General features: G+C 40.8%; 1 protein-coding gene across 1 annotated transcript in view; it reads right to left on the bottom strand.

Annotated features, from left to right (window-relative positions):
* The window catches only part of lrrc75a (leucine rich repeat containing 75A), a 69,393-nt gene that overhangs the window by 28,716 nt on the left and 22,551 nt on the right, over positions 1-18,126 (bottom strand). The window contains exon 3 of the mRNA XM_006809309.3: positions 6,236-6,348. Coding sequence (XP_006809372.2) covers positions 6,236-6,348 — 113 coding nt within the window. The remainder of the gene's footprint in view (positions 1-6,235; positions 6,349-18,126) is intronic.

The raw sequence follows: 18,126 nt of genomic DNA, 5'->3' as shown, positions 1-18,126 counted from the left end.
TGTTTTTTTTACATTTTACAAAGTGGAAAATGTCAAACTGCAGCTGTGACATGTTGATATGTGTGCTTCACTTGTCAAAAGTCAATTAGTGATGATTGTTACAGGGATATTGGGTAAGTAGAATAACAGGACCCTCTTTGCTTCACAGCATTATGACAGCATGATAGTATTATGTTAAAAGCGTTAAAATGTAGCTTAAAAAAAATGATGTAACAACTTAAAACAGCTCAAACCAAAGAGCGAACAGCAAAGCAGGGCTGACAAATACTGCACTTTCCTGGAGTGACTGCTTGAGTCTTTGTAACGAATGTCTTTGAAAGTGAGTCAATTACCCAATGTTAAAAAACTTCACTGCATTAAAAAGCATGTTTACAGTGGTGTACAAAAATAGTTTTGGTGTCTATAACTTTCCAATTCATACCAACTGTATGGATTCAGAATCAGAATAAGAATCAGCATACTTAATAATCCCTACGGATATGATGTGAGTTACAGTTGCTCCAGTACTGTAACAAAAACAGACTAGACTATTTAACAATACAATATGTTAAGATTTAAGAAATAGCACAATATATACAAGTCTAAATAAATATCAAGGATTGACAGATGTGATTATAAATAAATATCAAGAATATTGACAGCAACATTACTGCGTAAGAAAAGAGCGTGTGCAAAAAGGGTGTAACTATTGCAGTGTTTACAGTGAATTTGATGGAGGAGTTGTACAGAAAGATTCCTTTAATATCTTCAGGTTAGGGGCCATCTTTGATTGACACTTGTATGGGCACAGGCAGATTTAGCTAACTGTTGTATGCTAGGCCTCACTTCTGCTAATTCAAATGACAGAACTGGGCTTCTCAGTAGGGGTGGGTTTTTATAATCGATTTATCGATTAAAATCGATTCTGGCTTGGATTACGTAAAATCGATTCATTAAAATCCTGAATCGATTTTTTTAATATAAATTTATTTTGCCCGAAATGCCAGAATCTCAGGTGAAATCTCACAAAATATCAACAACCACCAAACAGCTAAAACAGTAAATGAGAGCAGGAACACGGATTCTGCACAAAGACTTAAACACACAGCGCAGCCCGCGGATCAGAATCAGTTAGATGTCGAATTTCTCACAGTCGGGGCTGAAAGCCGACAGCTCGCTGATTCTGATCTGTCCGCGGGTCTGCGCTTTGTGTTCACGCCCTTTATGCGCTGATTCTAAAGCTGTTAGTTTGATGTCTCTCCAAACAATATTGACCGAACCAGCAGCAAAAGAAGATCCAAACTACGCTTCACAAAAACATCGTCATGTATTCACTCTTACTTTTACTGTTTTGCTTCGACCACGATGCACAGCTCTCTCTCTCTCTCTCTCTCTCGCCCTCTCTCTCTCTGTACGGTTTTCTGCATTATTCACTTGCTTGTTACGCACAAGTCTACCGTTGTTTACAGCGCTATCGGCCGACTTTTTTTTTTTTTTCTGTTTTATATACTTCCGAAAAGAAAACCTAATTTCTGCCGTTCAATGCTGAACAAAGTTAAACTTTTTAAAATTATGCAAAATGCAAAATGCTTAGCCGTGTCTCTAATAAAACCGCTGTAACTTCAGAGGTAATGTTCATATGTTGATTAATGGTTTTCTTTCGTTTTTGATGTACTGCAGAATATTTTTATAAAATCCCAGGCCAGGAAAAATCACCTTCATGTGTTTCTGTGTTTTATCTTCAGCTACTTTGACACAAAGGCATCTGCTGTGACGCTCACACCTTTGATAAAGTCTTGCGTGTGTCAGCTTCCTTTTTATAGATACAAAAATATGTAAACGTACTAATCTGAATTATAATATTTCTGACTGTCAAAATTTCCCATATTCAAATCGAAGTGAATCGAATCGAATCGAATTAAATCGAATCGTGGATCGAATCGATTCTGGACCTTGTGAATCGGAATTGAATCGATTCTAAAAATCAGTGACGATACCCAGCCCTACTTCTCAGTATTGTAATGAAATGTGTGACAGATAATGTGGCTTGCTGGCTTGCTACCTGACATACATAAAGCATAACATGTCTCATGTTTTGCCAGTGCTGGCTCCTTTGTGGCTCTTACTCTTACTAGAGAAAGAAGCTAAACAGAGCTCTTATCTGTCTGTCAGTGGGTTACTGCAAATGAGTAAGAGTAGTTTATCTTTGTTGAAACCACACTGACTGGCTAATCTGTGATTATGTCACTGTAACTGATAATGCATTATATGTATATATATATATATATATATATATATATATATATATATATATATATATATATAGCTTCCTAAAAGGTTCACATTCAGATGTTTTAATCCACATCAACACCAAGGCTAGATTGTGTAATGTCATCAGATTTCACAATAGATGTTTTTCTTTTGAGCCATAATCCAATCCATTGTTGATTAGATTACAATTGACCACCTGGACCAATATTAATGTCCCCTTCTCTAGAGATTTAAATACAAATGAGTCTTAAGAGACATTCCTCCTAGTTGTCACCCAAGAACTGTTTTTTGGTTCCTGGCAAAAAATGGAGCTTAGAATGGAATTAGTATGGAGATGTATTTTGTGTGTGTGTGTGTGTGTGTTTGTGAGGGAGGGAGGGAGGGACGCTTTGTGGTCTGTACAAATGGATGACTCAATCTCTGCCCTTGCCCTGAGCCTCAGTGTAAATGGACCCTGCCTCTCCTCTGGCTAATCACTCCGACTGGAGTTCATGACAGCCTTAAGTGCCGACTGCACCACTGTGTTATTAAATCCAATCCACCAGTCAGGAATTATTTAGGGTGATTACCAAGTTTATTTTAATTTTCATCTTCAGCTATCACTTGGTTGCATTAAAGCGGAGGCACGGTGATTTTTGGGCTCGCTCAGATAAAAGGAGAGCAACATATCATTTTAGCTGACCGTGAAGGCAATGACACACATAGACACACTCACTCCTGAAGACACTCACCAAGGGTTCAATCTTATGGCCCATATTGAATTACGTCTCTCCACTCCTGTGGTGCAAACTGCTTGGTAGAGGAGGTGACACCTTGCATTTATGCTAACAGCCGAAGAGAAGAGATTGCAATTTCCTGCTGATTCTCCTTTCTCACAGCAGTGGGGATCCTTTCTGCTAAACCATCCCACTACAACGTCAGTCTTCCACCATCTGCTCCCACTAGGCTACATTTTATAGCAAGTCTCAATTTAGGTTGTGCAACATGACAGAGAGATTAACTTTGCAGCTGAAGGGCTAAAGTACAGAGACACATAACTTTCCAAGTTTTTAGGATAAAAAAACCTGATTCAATGATACAATGATGGATACAAATATGATTATAAAGTAACTTTTTAGTCATCTATCTACCTTCTACTGCTTTGCAGATCCAGGCCAAGGGAGCTGCAGTCTAAAGACTGGCCTCTGCCTTCTCGGCCACCCCCTGGTACAACAATGTTGACTGAGATAAAGTAAGCAAAGGGCTAAATAGCAAACCGAACATGGTTACAGGTCACAGGATAAAATTTATTACTGATTAAATCTCCCTTAAATGCTATACAAACATTCAGACATCACTGCAGTTGAGACGCCTCAGCACAATGCTGCTTCTTTTCCCTCTATGGGAGTTGAGGTGTTAGCCTTTAAGGATGTTGTGGGCTGAAATGAGAGAGGCCTTGAGCAGTCTGAGTGCTCTAAAGACAACATATGCCCCGAGGTTCTAACAAGCCCTTGCCTGTAGAGGCAACTCTTTTTGGGCGTTTCGGCTGCAGGCTCATCCTGTAGGTCACTACCAACACTTTGAGGTTACAGGTAAAGGTAGGAAACTGATAGCTTGACCTTGAAACTCAGCTTTCTTTTTACTGCAATGAAATGCTACATCATCCACATTACTGCTACGATTCATCTGTCAGTCTCTTGTGTCACTCTCCCCGACTCATGAGCAAGACCCTGAGATACCCTGAAGTGAGGGAGGGACTTATTCCCACACTTTTCCAGCATCTGAACTATATGTGAAAGTGTTAGAAGTCAGTTTGTTTGTCCAAGCACACAGAGGATTTTTCAAGGTCAAATCCTGGTTATACTAAAGGCTTCTGAGGGCACAGCTGGAACATTCATAAACTAGATCACACTCAGGGTAGCTGGAGGTGATCACGCTTTCAGAAATCCATCACTTTGATTATCTGAAACATGGAAAAGAAAACCATAAAGAATACAGAATTCCAAATTTTAAAGTTGTTATTGTAACATTTATTTTTTCCGTAAATTTTGGAACAAAAACTGACCTGAAACATCAGGTTTACATAGTGCAGCTTACTAAAAGTGGTAAGATGCCAAAATTAGAGAAAGTTCCAGAAGCTGAGGCTGCTGCGATGTTCCAAATCTGCCAAGAGCTCCCAGTGGTGGCAACAATTTGTTGACCTGATTCAGAAAATTAAAAAACAACCTACAGTACATCTGTCAGTATATAACTGATGTGGTCCTACACTTGGTTACATGCACTTCTTAGTTAAATCTCCAGTTATCAAGCTCAGCTCTCTCTTTTAATGTATGCTTTTCATTGTTTAATTGTAACCTCTGCTGTCTCTCTCTGTCCTCTTATGGTCGTGGTTGGGCCTGATGACACATGACCTGATATCCCAGTGTTGGTCCAACATCATCATAACTTTGGTCGAGGATCAAGATTGCAACTGACCAATGTGATGTTAACAGTTAACATTAGCCAAGAAGTTAGTTAATACTTAAAAAAAAAATTATTACTAAAAAACCAACATGAGTCATCTAAATTTGGCTAACAGCAAACCTAACTTGATAAAAATATTTATTATGATGTATAAATGAATAAAGAAAACACTTGAAATGCCGATTATTTCTTCCAGAAGAAATCTTTATATCCCTACATTCCTGCAAAGCTATGACATCACAACAATGTTGATCCTGAAAAAGCACATTATGATGCTGCAGGGATATCAGATACGTCAGCTGCCGACAGTCATTTAACACAGCTCTGTGTTAAATGAATATTGGCAGGCTCTATAAAATTTACAGAGATTGTATTTTTTGGTAAAATAGTTACTGACAGCACAACCAAGATTAAAGTGGAGTGTAGAGAGGAGCTGAGAAGGGACAATTCAAGTAAAAAAATATTAACTGAGTTGACGATTCAACAATAAAATAGTGACACGTCGCGACATAGCCAGAGGTTCAAAGGAAAGAGTTGTTGCAGTATTTCTTACAGCTCTTATATCCATAAGGCTTAGATTCAGAAGATTCTAGCCTTTAACTATATTAACCTATATTAACCAAGTCAGACTCACCAGACATTTAAGAAAGTTCTAGATACTCCCTTTACCCTTCAAAACCAGAGGATTCAAATAACCTTTTTTCCACATATGCAGCAGTGCACCCTAAACACCTGTAAACAGGCTTTGATTTATTAAAACAGTCCACAACAGGATTTAGCCTTTAATTTCCTTCTTTGACGCATTTTTGCTGATGTTTAACTGCACTTTGCAGATCAAGTATCACTACATGTTGTGCACCAGAGAGCAGAGAAGTATATATATGCTTTGTATACAGTACATTAATTACCTTGAGTGTTTTCATATATAGCACATTTACTGAGAAATTGCTGTGGTAATGCAGGACCCAGCTTATACTGGAAATTTCATTTCAAGAATTGCTTTAGAGAATTTAATCTTTAATGGCTGTACTGGAGCTGAGCCGAAGAAGCATATGGATTAGTAGTTTATACTTGGTGTTGATAACTGATTTGCATATTGTGTAACACTGCAGTGTAAATACAGACTTTCCACATGATGCAGGTGCAATGAAGAAGAGTGGTGAGAAAGCTAAGTGCTGAAATGCAAAGGGAATCAAATAAATTACTACACATACAGACTCGTAAAGCAATATTTCCAATTTTAACTGGGACTGAAAGTCAGAAAAACAATACACAAAAACACAGCTCAGGAATTATGTATGAATAAAAACAATGGTCTTCTGACAGCCACAGGGAAGCCGACAGGCTAAGTGAGTCAGTGAAGGTGACACAGAGAGGAAAGATTTCATCTCCAACTGTGTTTGTGAGAGAGTGAAAAAATAAAGAGACACAGACATCACAGAGCTTTTCTTTGGCATCCAAAGGGGCAGCAGATGATGACACACTGGTGACACACTAGGATGTTAACAAAAACAGAGATACATGCTGTACGACACACACTCACCAGGCCTGAGGTTTCCTCTTGAGCAGGCCCTGTCTCCTCCATCGAGAGTGGGGGCTGAGATGGTAGGTCAGCTGACGACAAACCTTTTCCATCGCCCCAAGAGAGTCTCCCTCCTATTGAACACACACAGACAGAGGCACAAAATATCAGCTTAATTATAGACGGCAGCCAGAAAATAAGAAAAATTTTGCTTTGTAGCTTTATGTAGCTTTATTTTCACAGACATCAGTTCTATTGGTATTTACATGCCGAGCCAATGACAAAAATTAAGAATGAGCTAGCAAGTCAGAATACCAGAGGATACAGCTAATGGCATATTTAAGTTTAAAGTGTAGTTTTTGCACCTTCTTGTTAGTGTGTGTATAGTATATTGTTGAAATTGTACTTTTCACTGCTCCTTGCATAATTTGTTTTACATATTTCCGAGGTGCTTTTTAAACCAAGCTTTGTAAAACAGCTTAGGCTAGAAAGACAGCCTGCACTATCAACATGTAGAAAGTGCAAAACTGTTAGCAGATATAGCATCATAACTCCTTTAATTTCTCCTTAAAATATCCTCCTGTTGGTTTAAATGAGAAATTACTTTAAACAAAGCAGCCCCAATATGAATAAGTGATTTTATAATGGTTACATGGTAAATGGTAAATGGCCTGCATTTGTATAGCGCTTTTCTAGTCCTTAAGGACCCCAAAGCGCTTTACACTACATTCAGTCATTCACCCATTCACACTCACATTCACACACTGGCGATGGCAAGCTACATTGTAGCCACAGCTGCCCTGGGCGCACTGACAGAGGCGAGCATGCATCGTTTATATCAGGGGTCCCCAACTCCAGGCCTCGAGGGCTGGTGTCCTGCAGTTTTTAGATGTGTCCTTGATCCAACACAGCTAATTCAAATTGCTAAATTACCTCCTCAACATGTCTTGCAGTTCTCCAGAGGCCTGGTAATGAACTAATCATTTGATTCAGGTGTGTAGACCCAGGGTGAGATCTAAAACCTGCAGGACACCGGCCCTCAAGGCCTGGAGTTGGAGACCCCTGGTTTATATACAGTTTTTAACATTTCATAACATGAGTTCTAACATTTGTCTGCTGGTTGTGAGATCGTGTCAGTGATACAGTGTAATGATTTTGTGGTGAAGCAGATTTAACACTGTGATTAGTCACTTACTGGTTGAATAAACATTAAAAAAAAGGTTATACTGTCTACATACAAGATTAGAGATAAATATATTATAATATTAATCTCTGGCTCTCTTCCACAGCACGTCTTTTATCCTGTCTTCCTTTTCTTACACCAACCGGTCGCTGAACCTGGTTCTGCTTTCACAAACAATTCAAATGCAGTGTAGAGTAATTGGAAGCATAAGATATTTAATGCTGCATTGATATGGCATCAGATAAAGAGTGTTATCAACAAAACAAAGCAATTGCTATCGATCTATCATAGTTAACAACATTTCTGTTAATTTCCTGCATTCTTTTGTCAACAGGTCTTTACAGGTTAGTACAGGGGTCGGCAACATGCGGCTCTTTAGTCCTCCTCCTGCGGCTCCGCGTGGTTTGGGAAAATAAATTAGTATTTAGCTGAAGTGTATTTTATTTGTGTTTAGTTCTTTTTTTTAACTTGTAGTTCTAAATTGGAAGATTATTGTGATATTGAAATATAAAAATAAAATTATATTCTATTATTTTTTCATCGCTCAAAATAAGAGTCACACTCGCGGAAGCCGGTGTACCCGCCGAAACGCCGTGCATTTATCGAGACTTTCAACCCCAGGTAGGCCAATTATGGATCTTCGGATCCACATTATGTCAGCAGCTATTCTCCACCGTGAACTATGTTAAAGACAAACACCGCTCACGCCTGACAGATGACAGCTTACAGTCCTGCGTAAACTGACTTCGTACAGCCCCGATTAGCAGACGCTGTGCGCAGAGGTTCGGGACCATAAGTCTTATTGTAAACATATCACGGCAGACCGACGATGTTTGCATGAACATGCTTTACAGCATCTCTTTATTGACCACTTTTCACACACGGTTGCTGTACGCATACAGCCGGCTATAGCTTTTCACCTCACAGCCCGACATACACCACCAGCAACACAACAGCACAGATAGCGCAGACGTAAAGGCAGCGAGGCAGCGATTGCGGGTGTGGCTCAGGTGCGTCCGCCTCCCCTGCAGCAGCGCTGCAGACCACGCCCCACCGCACGCATTAACCTGGTAAAATACACATTTAGGCAGAATTTTGCAAATATCTACTTTTAATTTTTCAGCAGCATAGTGCTTTTTTATTTTTTAAAAGTCAGGTCAAGGCTCCAACAGCCCAAAGGCGATATAAGGGTGGTGGCTGAGAACAGTTTTTGTTTGCTGGATCATTTTAGTTTAGGTTGGTGTCTTTCCTTTTGTTATATTTCTTTAAGAGTTCAAAATGTGTTGATTACATAAATAAAATGTAATTTTCTCTGTAGCACTTCATGGATTTCATAAGCAACACACCTTAGTTGTTCACACAAAGCATAAAGGTAGAAAACAATATATACAGTGTTATCTTCATTTTAGATGTCAAAAAGTATTTGCGGCTCCGAGTGTTTTCTTTTGCGTGGAAACCGAGTCCAAATGGCTCTTTGGGTGTAAAAGGTTGCAGACCCCTGGGTTAGTATAATAGACCTTATATAAGAGTTGATTTAGTTTCTGGGTCTAAAAAGCGAAGGCAATGTGGAAGTGTCTTAAATCTGGATACCATTTAATGACCTGCAGGGGTTGACGCATCTGCTGCCGAAGAGCTTCAGGTGTATAGAAGTGAAAACAACCCTCGGGCTCCATGCTCTGTGACCTCTGCAAACATTTCCTTGATGATCTTATGGGAGTCTTAAAGAGGATAAATCAGGGTTTGCTCATAAGCTAATGATTTATTAATCACAAGTTTGACAATGTATGTGCAGTGTCCCTCGCTTTCTCAGTCAGATCCATTTTTCATGATGTCCGGTTTCAAAATGCCAAGATAGCAGCAAAGTACTCAGTTTTAAGCTTCACAACTGGATTCACTAACCAATGGATGTCACAAAGGTTATGTCCTTGTTTAATATACTGTCCATGTTTGGGAGAACCAGGTCTTGGGGAATTCTATACAATAGTACATTGCCAGCAATTTATGCTTAGTATGTCAAAGGAAAGAAATATATAACCCTTTGCTAACAAAGGACAAGAGGCCTGTTGGTGACTGTACATGTTTCTTCCCTGACCACAACCATAACATTTGATATCCCAGTGTCGGTGTTCTTCCCACATCATCATAATAATATTTGTCCAGGATCATTATTGCAAGTGACCAATGACATCTGATAATCCAGTTAGCATTAGCCAAGAACAAACAATAAACAAATCAACATAGGTAAATTGGGCTAACAGCAAACTTATTGTAAAATTAATAGAGAAAGCATTTGAAATGATTACCTCTGGCCCAAAAGAGAGTTTTATATAAACAAAGGCCCATTTTTCTTTTCCACCCACATTACAAAGCCATGACATCACAACAACATGATTGGTCAGTTGCAGTGTTGATTCTAGACCAACACAGGTTACCAGTTCCACCTACACACCAGACACCTAGCAAATTAAAATCTGAATTTCAGTGTGTCTCGTTTGCAGGAGCTCACAAGGATTTTAGTTTGCCAAGGAGCTGCCAACTGGTCCCTCAGCCAGTGTGGCTTTAATAGGCCTCTCCATAATGTATGTGCATCAGTCATCACTTATGAAGCTATTCCACATATGAACTCAAGTGATACATATGCATGTACATTTCAAACTGTATGCAATATGATTTTGATGTCAGTTACGGGTGTTGCTAAGTTGACATGAGGAACAGAGAGGAAATGTCACGTCTGACATGGCATCACCACAGAATAAAAGAGGGCAGTGAGGTGTTACAGCAGCCAACAGGAACTGATATAATTCAATGATACAAGGACCACTGGAGCAAAGAATTACTAAACACACCTTCTGTCAAGTTTCTGATATGACAGGACACGCACAGACACACACACACAAGTCTGGGGACTAGAACTCTACAGGGTGTGCTGATTGGCTGCCCATAATCAAACCATTTGGTGCGCTGCATCACAATCACATTGTGTCATTAAGTCTGAGTGCCTGAATTGCACCTTTACATTCAGTGTGGCACTCTAAAGTGTTTTTCGATGAAACAGAAAAATGTCATGTGCCAAGCATGTTCATGACTTTCTTACCATGGTACAGTCCTCCCAGGGCCTCGGATTAGTAACATGTAAAATTACATCTGTTGGTTGTGACGCAAAATGATGGTGACTCATGAATATAAATATAATCCCAGAGATGGCTTCTTAGTTTGTATCATAGAAACTAGGAAGCAATTTGAGAAATGGTGTCACCCAAACCCTCCACTACATCGTAGCTGTATGTGTATGTGAGACTTCCACCCACACTGAAATACATTTATTCACGTGGTTAGTCAGGTCCCCTGTTATCCAGTACAAAACAGATGGTGGAGAGTTGGGGGATGAGGAGGGGGGCGTGGGGGTGGTAGGGTTGAGGGTGATGTCAAAAAAAGCTCTTCTATATTCCCCTGTTGTGGGGTGAGGATGGATGTTTGTGAGCGACTAGGTTAAAAACCGAAGGGCAAAAAGTGGAAGGAGAAAAAGAAAAACTATGTTCCTGCTTTTGAAAGTTACTGACTCTCTGCCCAGAGGGGAGCTGATGGAAATATTCATTTCTCAAATTAAATGAAGTGATAATGACTTCCTTTGAGAAACTGTGAACATGTTCTGCAAATGTATGTGTGGTCAAACATGGCAAAAAAAAAAACAAATTGAGAAGGCATTTTTGTTGCTGTGACAGAACAAGCTCTTATTTTCAAGATTCAGCATGATAAATGTAACCCACAGTATTTTTTTCTTTTTTTTTACCTTTTGTTTTGTTTCCACTCATTTGATTTTGATTCATTGATTCATATCAACACTCATGTTTAAACTTGTGCTTTACTTGAGCCACAGTGAGTGTAACAGCTAGCACCTCAACCTGACTGAAATGCTGAGCTGTGCAACAATGAATCCTGCAAAACTCAAAGTGCTTAAGCTGTCACGTTCCCTGTGTTTAACCGGCTGGCTCAGTGAGGCTATAGATATTTGTTACTGTTTTCTCCTACTCTCGCTCTCTCTCTCTCTCTCCTCCTCGCCTGGACCTAGCTCATTGGCCAGCACATCTGAAAACGGTTACTCACCTGCGGCTCATCATCCTGCCACTCCCGACTCACAGCCTTGGCCAGTCGCTTGAGGAGGTACACCAGAGAGATAGAAGGCAAGAGAATAAACCAGCTGTTCTCTACGGAACCAGCCAAGGTGTACTCTCAGTGGTAGGGGAACAATATGAGAACAGCACCACCAAGGCTGGAGGCAGAACAATACTGGAAGAGCATATGGGAGAAGGACGCAACCCATAACGGCAATGCTCAGTGGCTAGTGGCAGACCACAGCGACCTCCCCGAACAGGGTCCAGTAACCATCAGTGGCCGATATCCAAGAAAGGGTCTCCAGTATGAAGAGTTGGACAGCACCAGGCCCTGACATGGTTCACGCCTACTGGCTGAAGAAGCTGACTGCACTGCCTGGCAGCACAAATGAATCAGCTGCTAGTTGACGAGAGACACCCGGAATGGCTAACCGAAGGCCGGACAGTCCTGATCCTCAAGGACCCCCAGAAGGGACTGGTCCCCTCCAACTACCAACCAATAACCTGCCTCAGCACCACGTGGAAGCTCCTGTCAGGCATCATAGCGGCTAAGATGAACAGGCACATGGGTCATTACATGAGCGGGGCACAGAAAGGGATGGGCAAGAATACCAGAGGCGCAAAACACCAGCTACTGGCAGACCAAGCAGTCAGCCGAGACCAACCTGTGCACTGCCTGAATTGATTACAAGAAGGCCTATGACTCAATGCCCCACACCTGGATCCTGGAATGCCTAGAACTATATAAGATCAACAGGACCCTGAGAGCCTTCATCAGGAACTTAATGGGGATGTGGCGGACAACACTGGAGGCCAACCTCAAGCCCATAGCACAAGTCACCATCAAGTGACTCTGTCACTTGATGGTGACTTGATGGTGACAAAGCTGTGACTCTGTCACTTGATGCTCTGTCCCCACTGCTGTTCTGCATAGGCCTTAACCCCCTCAGTGAGATAATTGACATGGCTACGGATACCGACTACGGAATGGAGCAGTTGTCAGCCACCTCCTGTACATGCATGACATCAAGCTGTATGCCAAGAGTGAACGAGACATCGATTCACTGATCCACACTACCAGGATATACAGCAATGACATCTGAATGTCGTCCGGGCTGGAGAAGTGTAGTCGGATGGTAACAAAGAAGGTAATCAGAACTGAGGGGATCAAACTACCAGAAGGCAACATTGCAGACATAGAGGACAGTTACAAGTACCTGGGGATCCCGCAGGCGAATGGGAACCATGAAGAGGCCGCTAGGAAAGCTGCAACCACCAAGTACCTGCAGAGGGTCAGGCAAGTCCTGATGAGTCAGCTGAACGGTAAGAACAAGATCCGGGCTATCAACACCTACGCCCTGCACGTGATCAGGTACCCTGCTGGGGTAATAGGCTGGCCAAAGGAGGAGATAGAAGCCACTGACATCAAGACAAGAAAGCTCCTTACCATGCATGGAGGGTTTCACCCCAAGTCCAGCACCCTGAGGCTGTACGCTAAGCGGAAGGAAGGGGGCCGGTGAGTGTCAGCACCACAGTCCAGGATGAGACAAGGAACATCCACAAATACATCACGAAGATGGCCCCAACTGACAGCGTGCTCAGTGAATACCTCAGGCAGCAGAAACCCAAGAAAGAGGAGGAAGGCGAGGAACCATCATGGAAGGACAGGCCCTGATAGAGAAGGTGGCTGATATCCAGAAATCCTACCAGTGGCTGGACAAAGCTGGACTGAAAGACAGCACAGAGGCACTAATCATGGCAGCACAGGAACAAGCACTAAGCACAAGATCCATTGAGGCTGGGGTCTATCACACCAGGCAAGACCCCAGGTGCAGGCTGTGTAAAGATGCTCCAGAGACAATCCAGCACATAACAGCAGGGTGCAAGATGCTAGCATACATGGAACGCCATAACCAAGTGGCCGGCATAGTGTACAGGAACATCTGTGCCAAGTATAACCTGGAAGTCCCAAGGTCAAAATGGGAGATGCCCCCAAGGGTGATGGAGAATGACCGAGCTAAGATCCTGTGGGACTTCCAGATACAGATGGACAAAATAGTGGTGGCTAACCAACCAGACATAGTGGTGGTAGACAAACATGAGAAGACGGCCGTAGTGATCGATGTAGCGGTTCCGAATGACAGCAACATCAGGAAGAAGGAACATGAGAACCTCGAGAAATACCAAGTGCTCAGAGAAGAGCTTGAGAAGATGTGGAGGGTGAAGGTGACGGTGGTCCCAGTGGTAATCGGAGCACCAGCTGCAGTGACTCCCAAGCTAGGCGAGTGGCTCCAGCAGATCCCGGGAACAACAGCGGAGATCTCTGTCCAGAAGAGCGCAGTCCTAGGAAGAGCTAAGATACTACGCAGGACCCTCAAGCTCCCAGGCCTCTGGTAGAGGACCCGAGCTTGAAGGATATACATACATATATGTATGTATACATACATACATATATGTCACTTGGTGTTTTTTGTGTGTAAATAAACCTTTGCCATTTACTCCAAATCTGCACCTGAGTCTGTTCCGTCATTTGTGACATAAGCAATGTTGTAAATAAACGTGGGCTATAATTCATCCAAGATGAAGTGCAGATGTTAAAGATGTTAATACAAAATAGCTAAACTGGTTCTACAAGCCAGGACAGGCTGGCTGTAGTTTTTCACATGATTGAGTTCTGTGAAAACGTTTTGCACAGGGCTGTAGCTGATGGACTAATTGCAGCATTTCATATGTACATGTCATGTCACATGATCAGGTTTTTGTTTTAAATATTCTGAGTGAGTTTCTGTGTTGTTACAGTGTTGAAATTACAAGGTTGCTCTTTTGATTTGCTTTCTTTTGGAAAAAACTTTTATTGATACCTGAACTGAAACAAATGCACACCTTATTAGCTTTCTGTTGTTCCAGACTGTAAGATACACTCTGTGACTTTTGATCTAATAAAAAGGCAAAAGTTTGAATTCAAGTTTCATACTAACAAAGCACCCTTTATCAGCTGCTCCCTTTTTACAAAGGGCCACACAGCAGATGGATCTACATCTTTGATCAGACACACATTTTTACACTCAACGCACACCCCGGGGTCTCCTCCCAGTCTCAAGCTGGGATTTTGAATATGTTAACCATTGCACTATGGAACCATCGTTCATACTAACCAACTATTATTATTTATAGGCAAATATTTGACCCTAATTTCGCCTTGTTTTTATTGTGTGGTCTTTTTTACTGGCACTCTTGGTATTTATTGTAAGAGTGGTCTCATGGTGTCAATAAAGCATGAGAGAATGAGAGAGAGCCTGTGTTGTTGGGAACAGCAGCAGTGTTCCAGCCTCACTGCATGCTTTCCACCTTTTCCTGCATCCACTTATCACAATTCCTTCATCTGTTCCCTCCTTCACTCTCTACTTCCTCTGTGTGTTGTGTTTTTCCCCCTCTTTTTCCTTTCTTCATCCTCTGGTGTCCTGCTTCCCTCTCTCCTCTTCCTTGTTACATTATTGATACAGAACACATCTGTGAATCTTTCCAGTCTCCAGAGAACTAATGACCTCTCCATCCTTTACTCTCCACCCCCACACCCCACCTCCTTTTATTTATCTGTCTGCCTCATCTCTACCTCTTCCCTGCAGGCTAGCAGCTGATGAGGTTAGTTTGCACAGTACAAATGGAACCATTACTTTGGTCCAATTTTTCATGCTCTGCTAAATGACCATTTCCTCTGTACTGCAGATGAATTGTTTGGATAATTCAATCTTATTGCTCTTGTTTCAGTGGTCAGGAGGTGCAGGGGAAGACCTAGCAGATAGCTGATTCAGAACAGTGGTTTGATCTCAGGGAGTTATCACTCATAAAGTCCTTGCAGAGCTACCTACAGTACTGTACATACGTCTTGAGCCACCACTTATTTCTTTATATTTTGCTTTCAAGGAGGCAGAATTGAACATTCACTGCTTTTTCACAAAAATCCAGTAAACTGCATATTTAGGCACTTTGTTAACAGCAAATGATCTCAAAAACACACATTTTGTTCCCATTTCTTCAGCTGATTCCATGAAAAATTCATCACTGTTGGCTTCCTATCAGCTTGAAGCAATCTGCCCATTCTCTGAGAGTGATTTCAGACATTTTCTCAGTTCCTGTCTTCAGAGGAGTGGTTATCACCGAGGTATTCAAGGTCAACTTAAGGAATTATTAGAGCAAAATTGACAAAAAAATTATAAATTGAGCTATAACTATTAAACTATAATCTTATAACAGTGCTGTGTATTGTCAGAATATATAAAGTGCCATATAAAGATTTATAATAGGTCAAATGATAATAATGCTGTATAGAGAGCTATTTAAAACTATATTTCTTTCTGCCATTGTTTGTATTTACAGCATAAGGGAATCATAGGAAATGATCTATGGGGATTCTAGATATCACGTTACTTTGGACCTTTGGCCTATGACATCTTTTTCAAGGTCAGAAAGGGTCAAGCTTTCATGAAATGTCTTTTATCTTTAAAGCTCTGTTTTTGTTTGCAGCCCAGAGGAAATGATACAGGTATATGGGGATTTACAGTATAGTTTTGCATCCACATATTATGTGACCTCTAGCCTCACTTTTACACATTTGGTTTTCTTTCAAGTTGAAGCTGACTTAGCATAAATAAAATCTGTTGCGAGGTTAAAAATCTTACTCACATAATGTTTGTAATTACACTGCACATTTAGTTCGTAAAAACACATCTAATAAGCACATTTGTTCCACTTGAAATGAAAAGCTCAGCACAGAAATTATTATTTTAGAAACTATAATTTGCTACTGACTGTGACATTACGTGCTATGAGTCATTCTTTGTCAGACAAACTTCATGCTGAGCAATAATATCCTTGGCCATTACTAATAATCTCTTAGTAAGTAATATATTTTGTGTTTTTCATATATTTTCTGCCCTATACAAGTGGCTCGGTTCTGGGTCAGGTTAATTCTAATTCATTTATTAAATTTTGATGTTTTTGGATTAACATTTACATATTGTCTAAATGTAATAACATATTTATGGAAACAGCTTAATGGTCCTTTCTGTGATGTACACAGTCTTCCTGAGTATTCATCCTAAACATGTCCATCCCTTTATGACCATAGTGTACCATCTTCTGGTGATTTCTTTCCAGCAGAATAGCGTTCAATGCCACAAAGCTCAGATCAACTCAAAATGATTATTGAACACACAGAGTTCACTGTACTCAAATGGCCTCCACAGTCACCAGATCTCAATCCAATATTGCAATTTTGTGATGTAGTGGCACTTCATCCTGTGCAGCCAACAAACACAATCATAGCAAATTGTACAAGTTAATAAAATGTAAAAATTCACAGATAAATTGAAAGGCTTGGGAACTGTGACATATGAACATTACAAAACCATTACAACATTACAAAAATTAAAGTGCTGTTATATTCGTGTAAAACAACTAGTTAAACTTTCGCATTCTGTTGTGAACCAAGTGATTTCTCACATAATTGATGATAATTTGATGAAAATCACTGCTGGGCCAGAGTGTGCCCATTTAACTTCCTTTTTTATGAAACCTGACATGGTAAGAGGTAATGCCCCGTCCACCCCAAAGTCTGACTCTTGTGATGCCTTTCTTTGTTAATGAGCTAAAAAGGTTGTTAAAGATTTGTTTACACTGTACTCTAACTCCTCTACGTCACACACGTCGGTCAATGTGGTTAGTAAGAAACTTACAAGCTGATAAATCACCGAGCAGTTTGCTGGTTTGTTACTGCTTTCTCACCCACATTAGCATAACTGACCTCAGAGCAGCGAAAGCCAGAAATGGCTCATCTAGCACCGTCAGTCTCCTCTCAAAGTGCACAGGTTTAATCTACAATGCTCAGGTAACAAAGAAAGCTGTCTGGTCCTCAGATTCCCCAGCTCCAGCTTTTTTTAATGACATAACTAAAACTATAGATTCCACTGGCTCGGAAACAAGCTAGCTTCCAAAGAAAACACGCTAACTGCGGGTAAAAAATCACAAATTTACAGCATGGATGCAAAAGGAAGAAGAGGTTCTTTAGGGCTATGGTCACACTGCAGGTCTTAATGCTCAATTCAGATTTTTTGATCAAATACGATTTTTTTGTCTGCTTGTTCACACTACAAATAAAATGTGACAGCAAATGCGCTCTAGTGTGAAGCTTCAAAGCGGCCCGCATGCGCAAAAGAAGACGTCACACAAAACGGACTCTGTTTAGACCCAGACCAAACAGTATTGTTTGACTGATGACCCTTAATATAAAGACTTGTTTCGGACTTCACGTTTCCCAATTTTGCTTTAAGTTATAAAGTTATTTTGCTATTTACAAATGGCCTAATAATTATCCTTATTGCTGTTTTAGAGGAGCGGTGCTTCAAAGGATAGTTGCAGATTTCTGTCAGAATCTGCAGATTATACCGTACAAATAAAATGTTGACGTTTCTCCAACGTTGTCTTCCCAACAGTTTCACTGGATGGCCAGGAAGCGTTCACGATGTCTTCTCCGGCGCTGACAATTGGCGTCTGTCTTGTGTCAGTGACGTAAAAGACGGATTTAATGCAACATGACCATTCAAACAGCAGTCGCTTTC

This window comes from Neolamprologus brichardi, chromosome 14, assembly GCF_056152115.1.
Source record: "Neolamprologus brichardi isolate AB-2024 chromosome 14, ASM5615211v1, whole genome shotgun sequence".
NCBI lineage: Eukaryota > Metazoa > Chordata > Actinopteri > Cichliformes > Cichlidae > Neolamprologus > Neolamprologus brichardi.
This window is presented reverse-complemented; position numbering and strand designations above follow the sequence as displayed.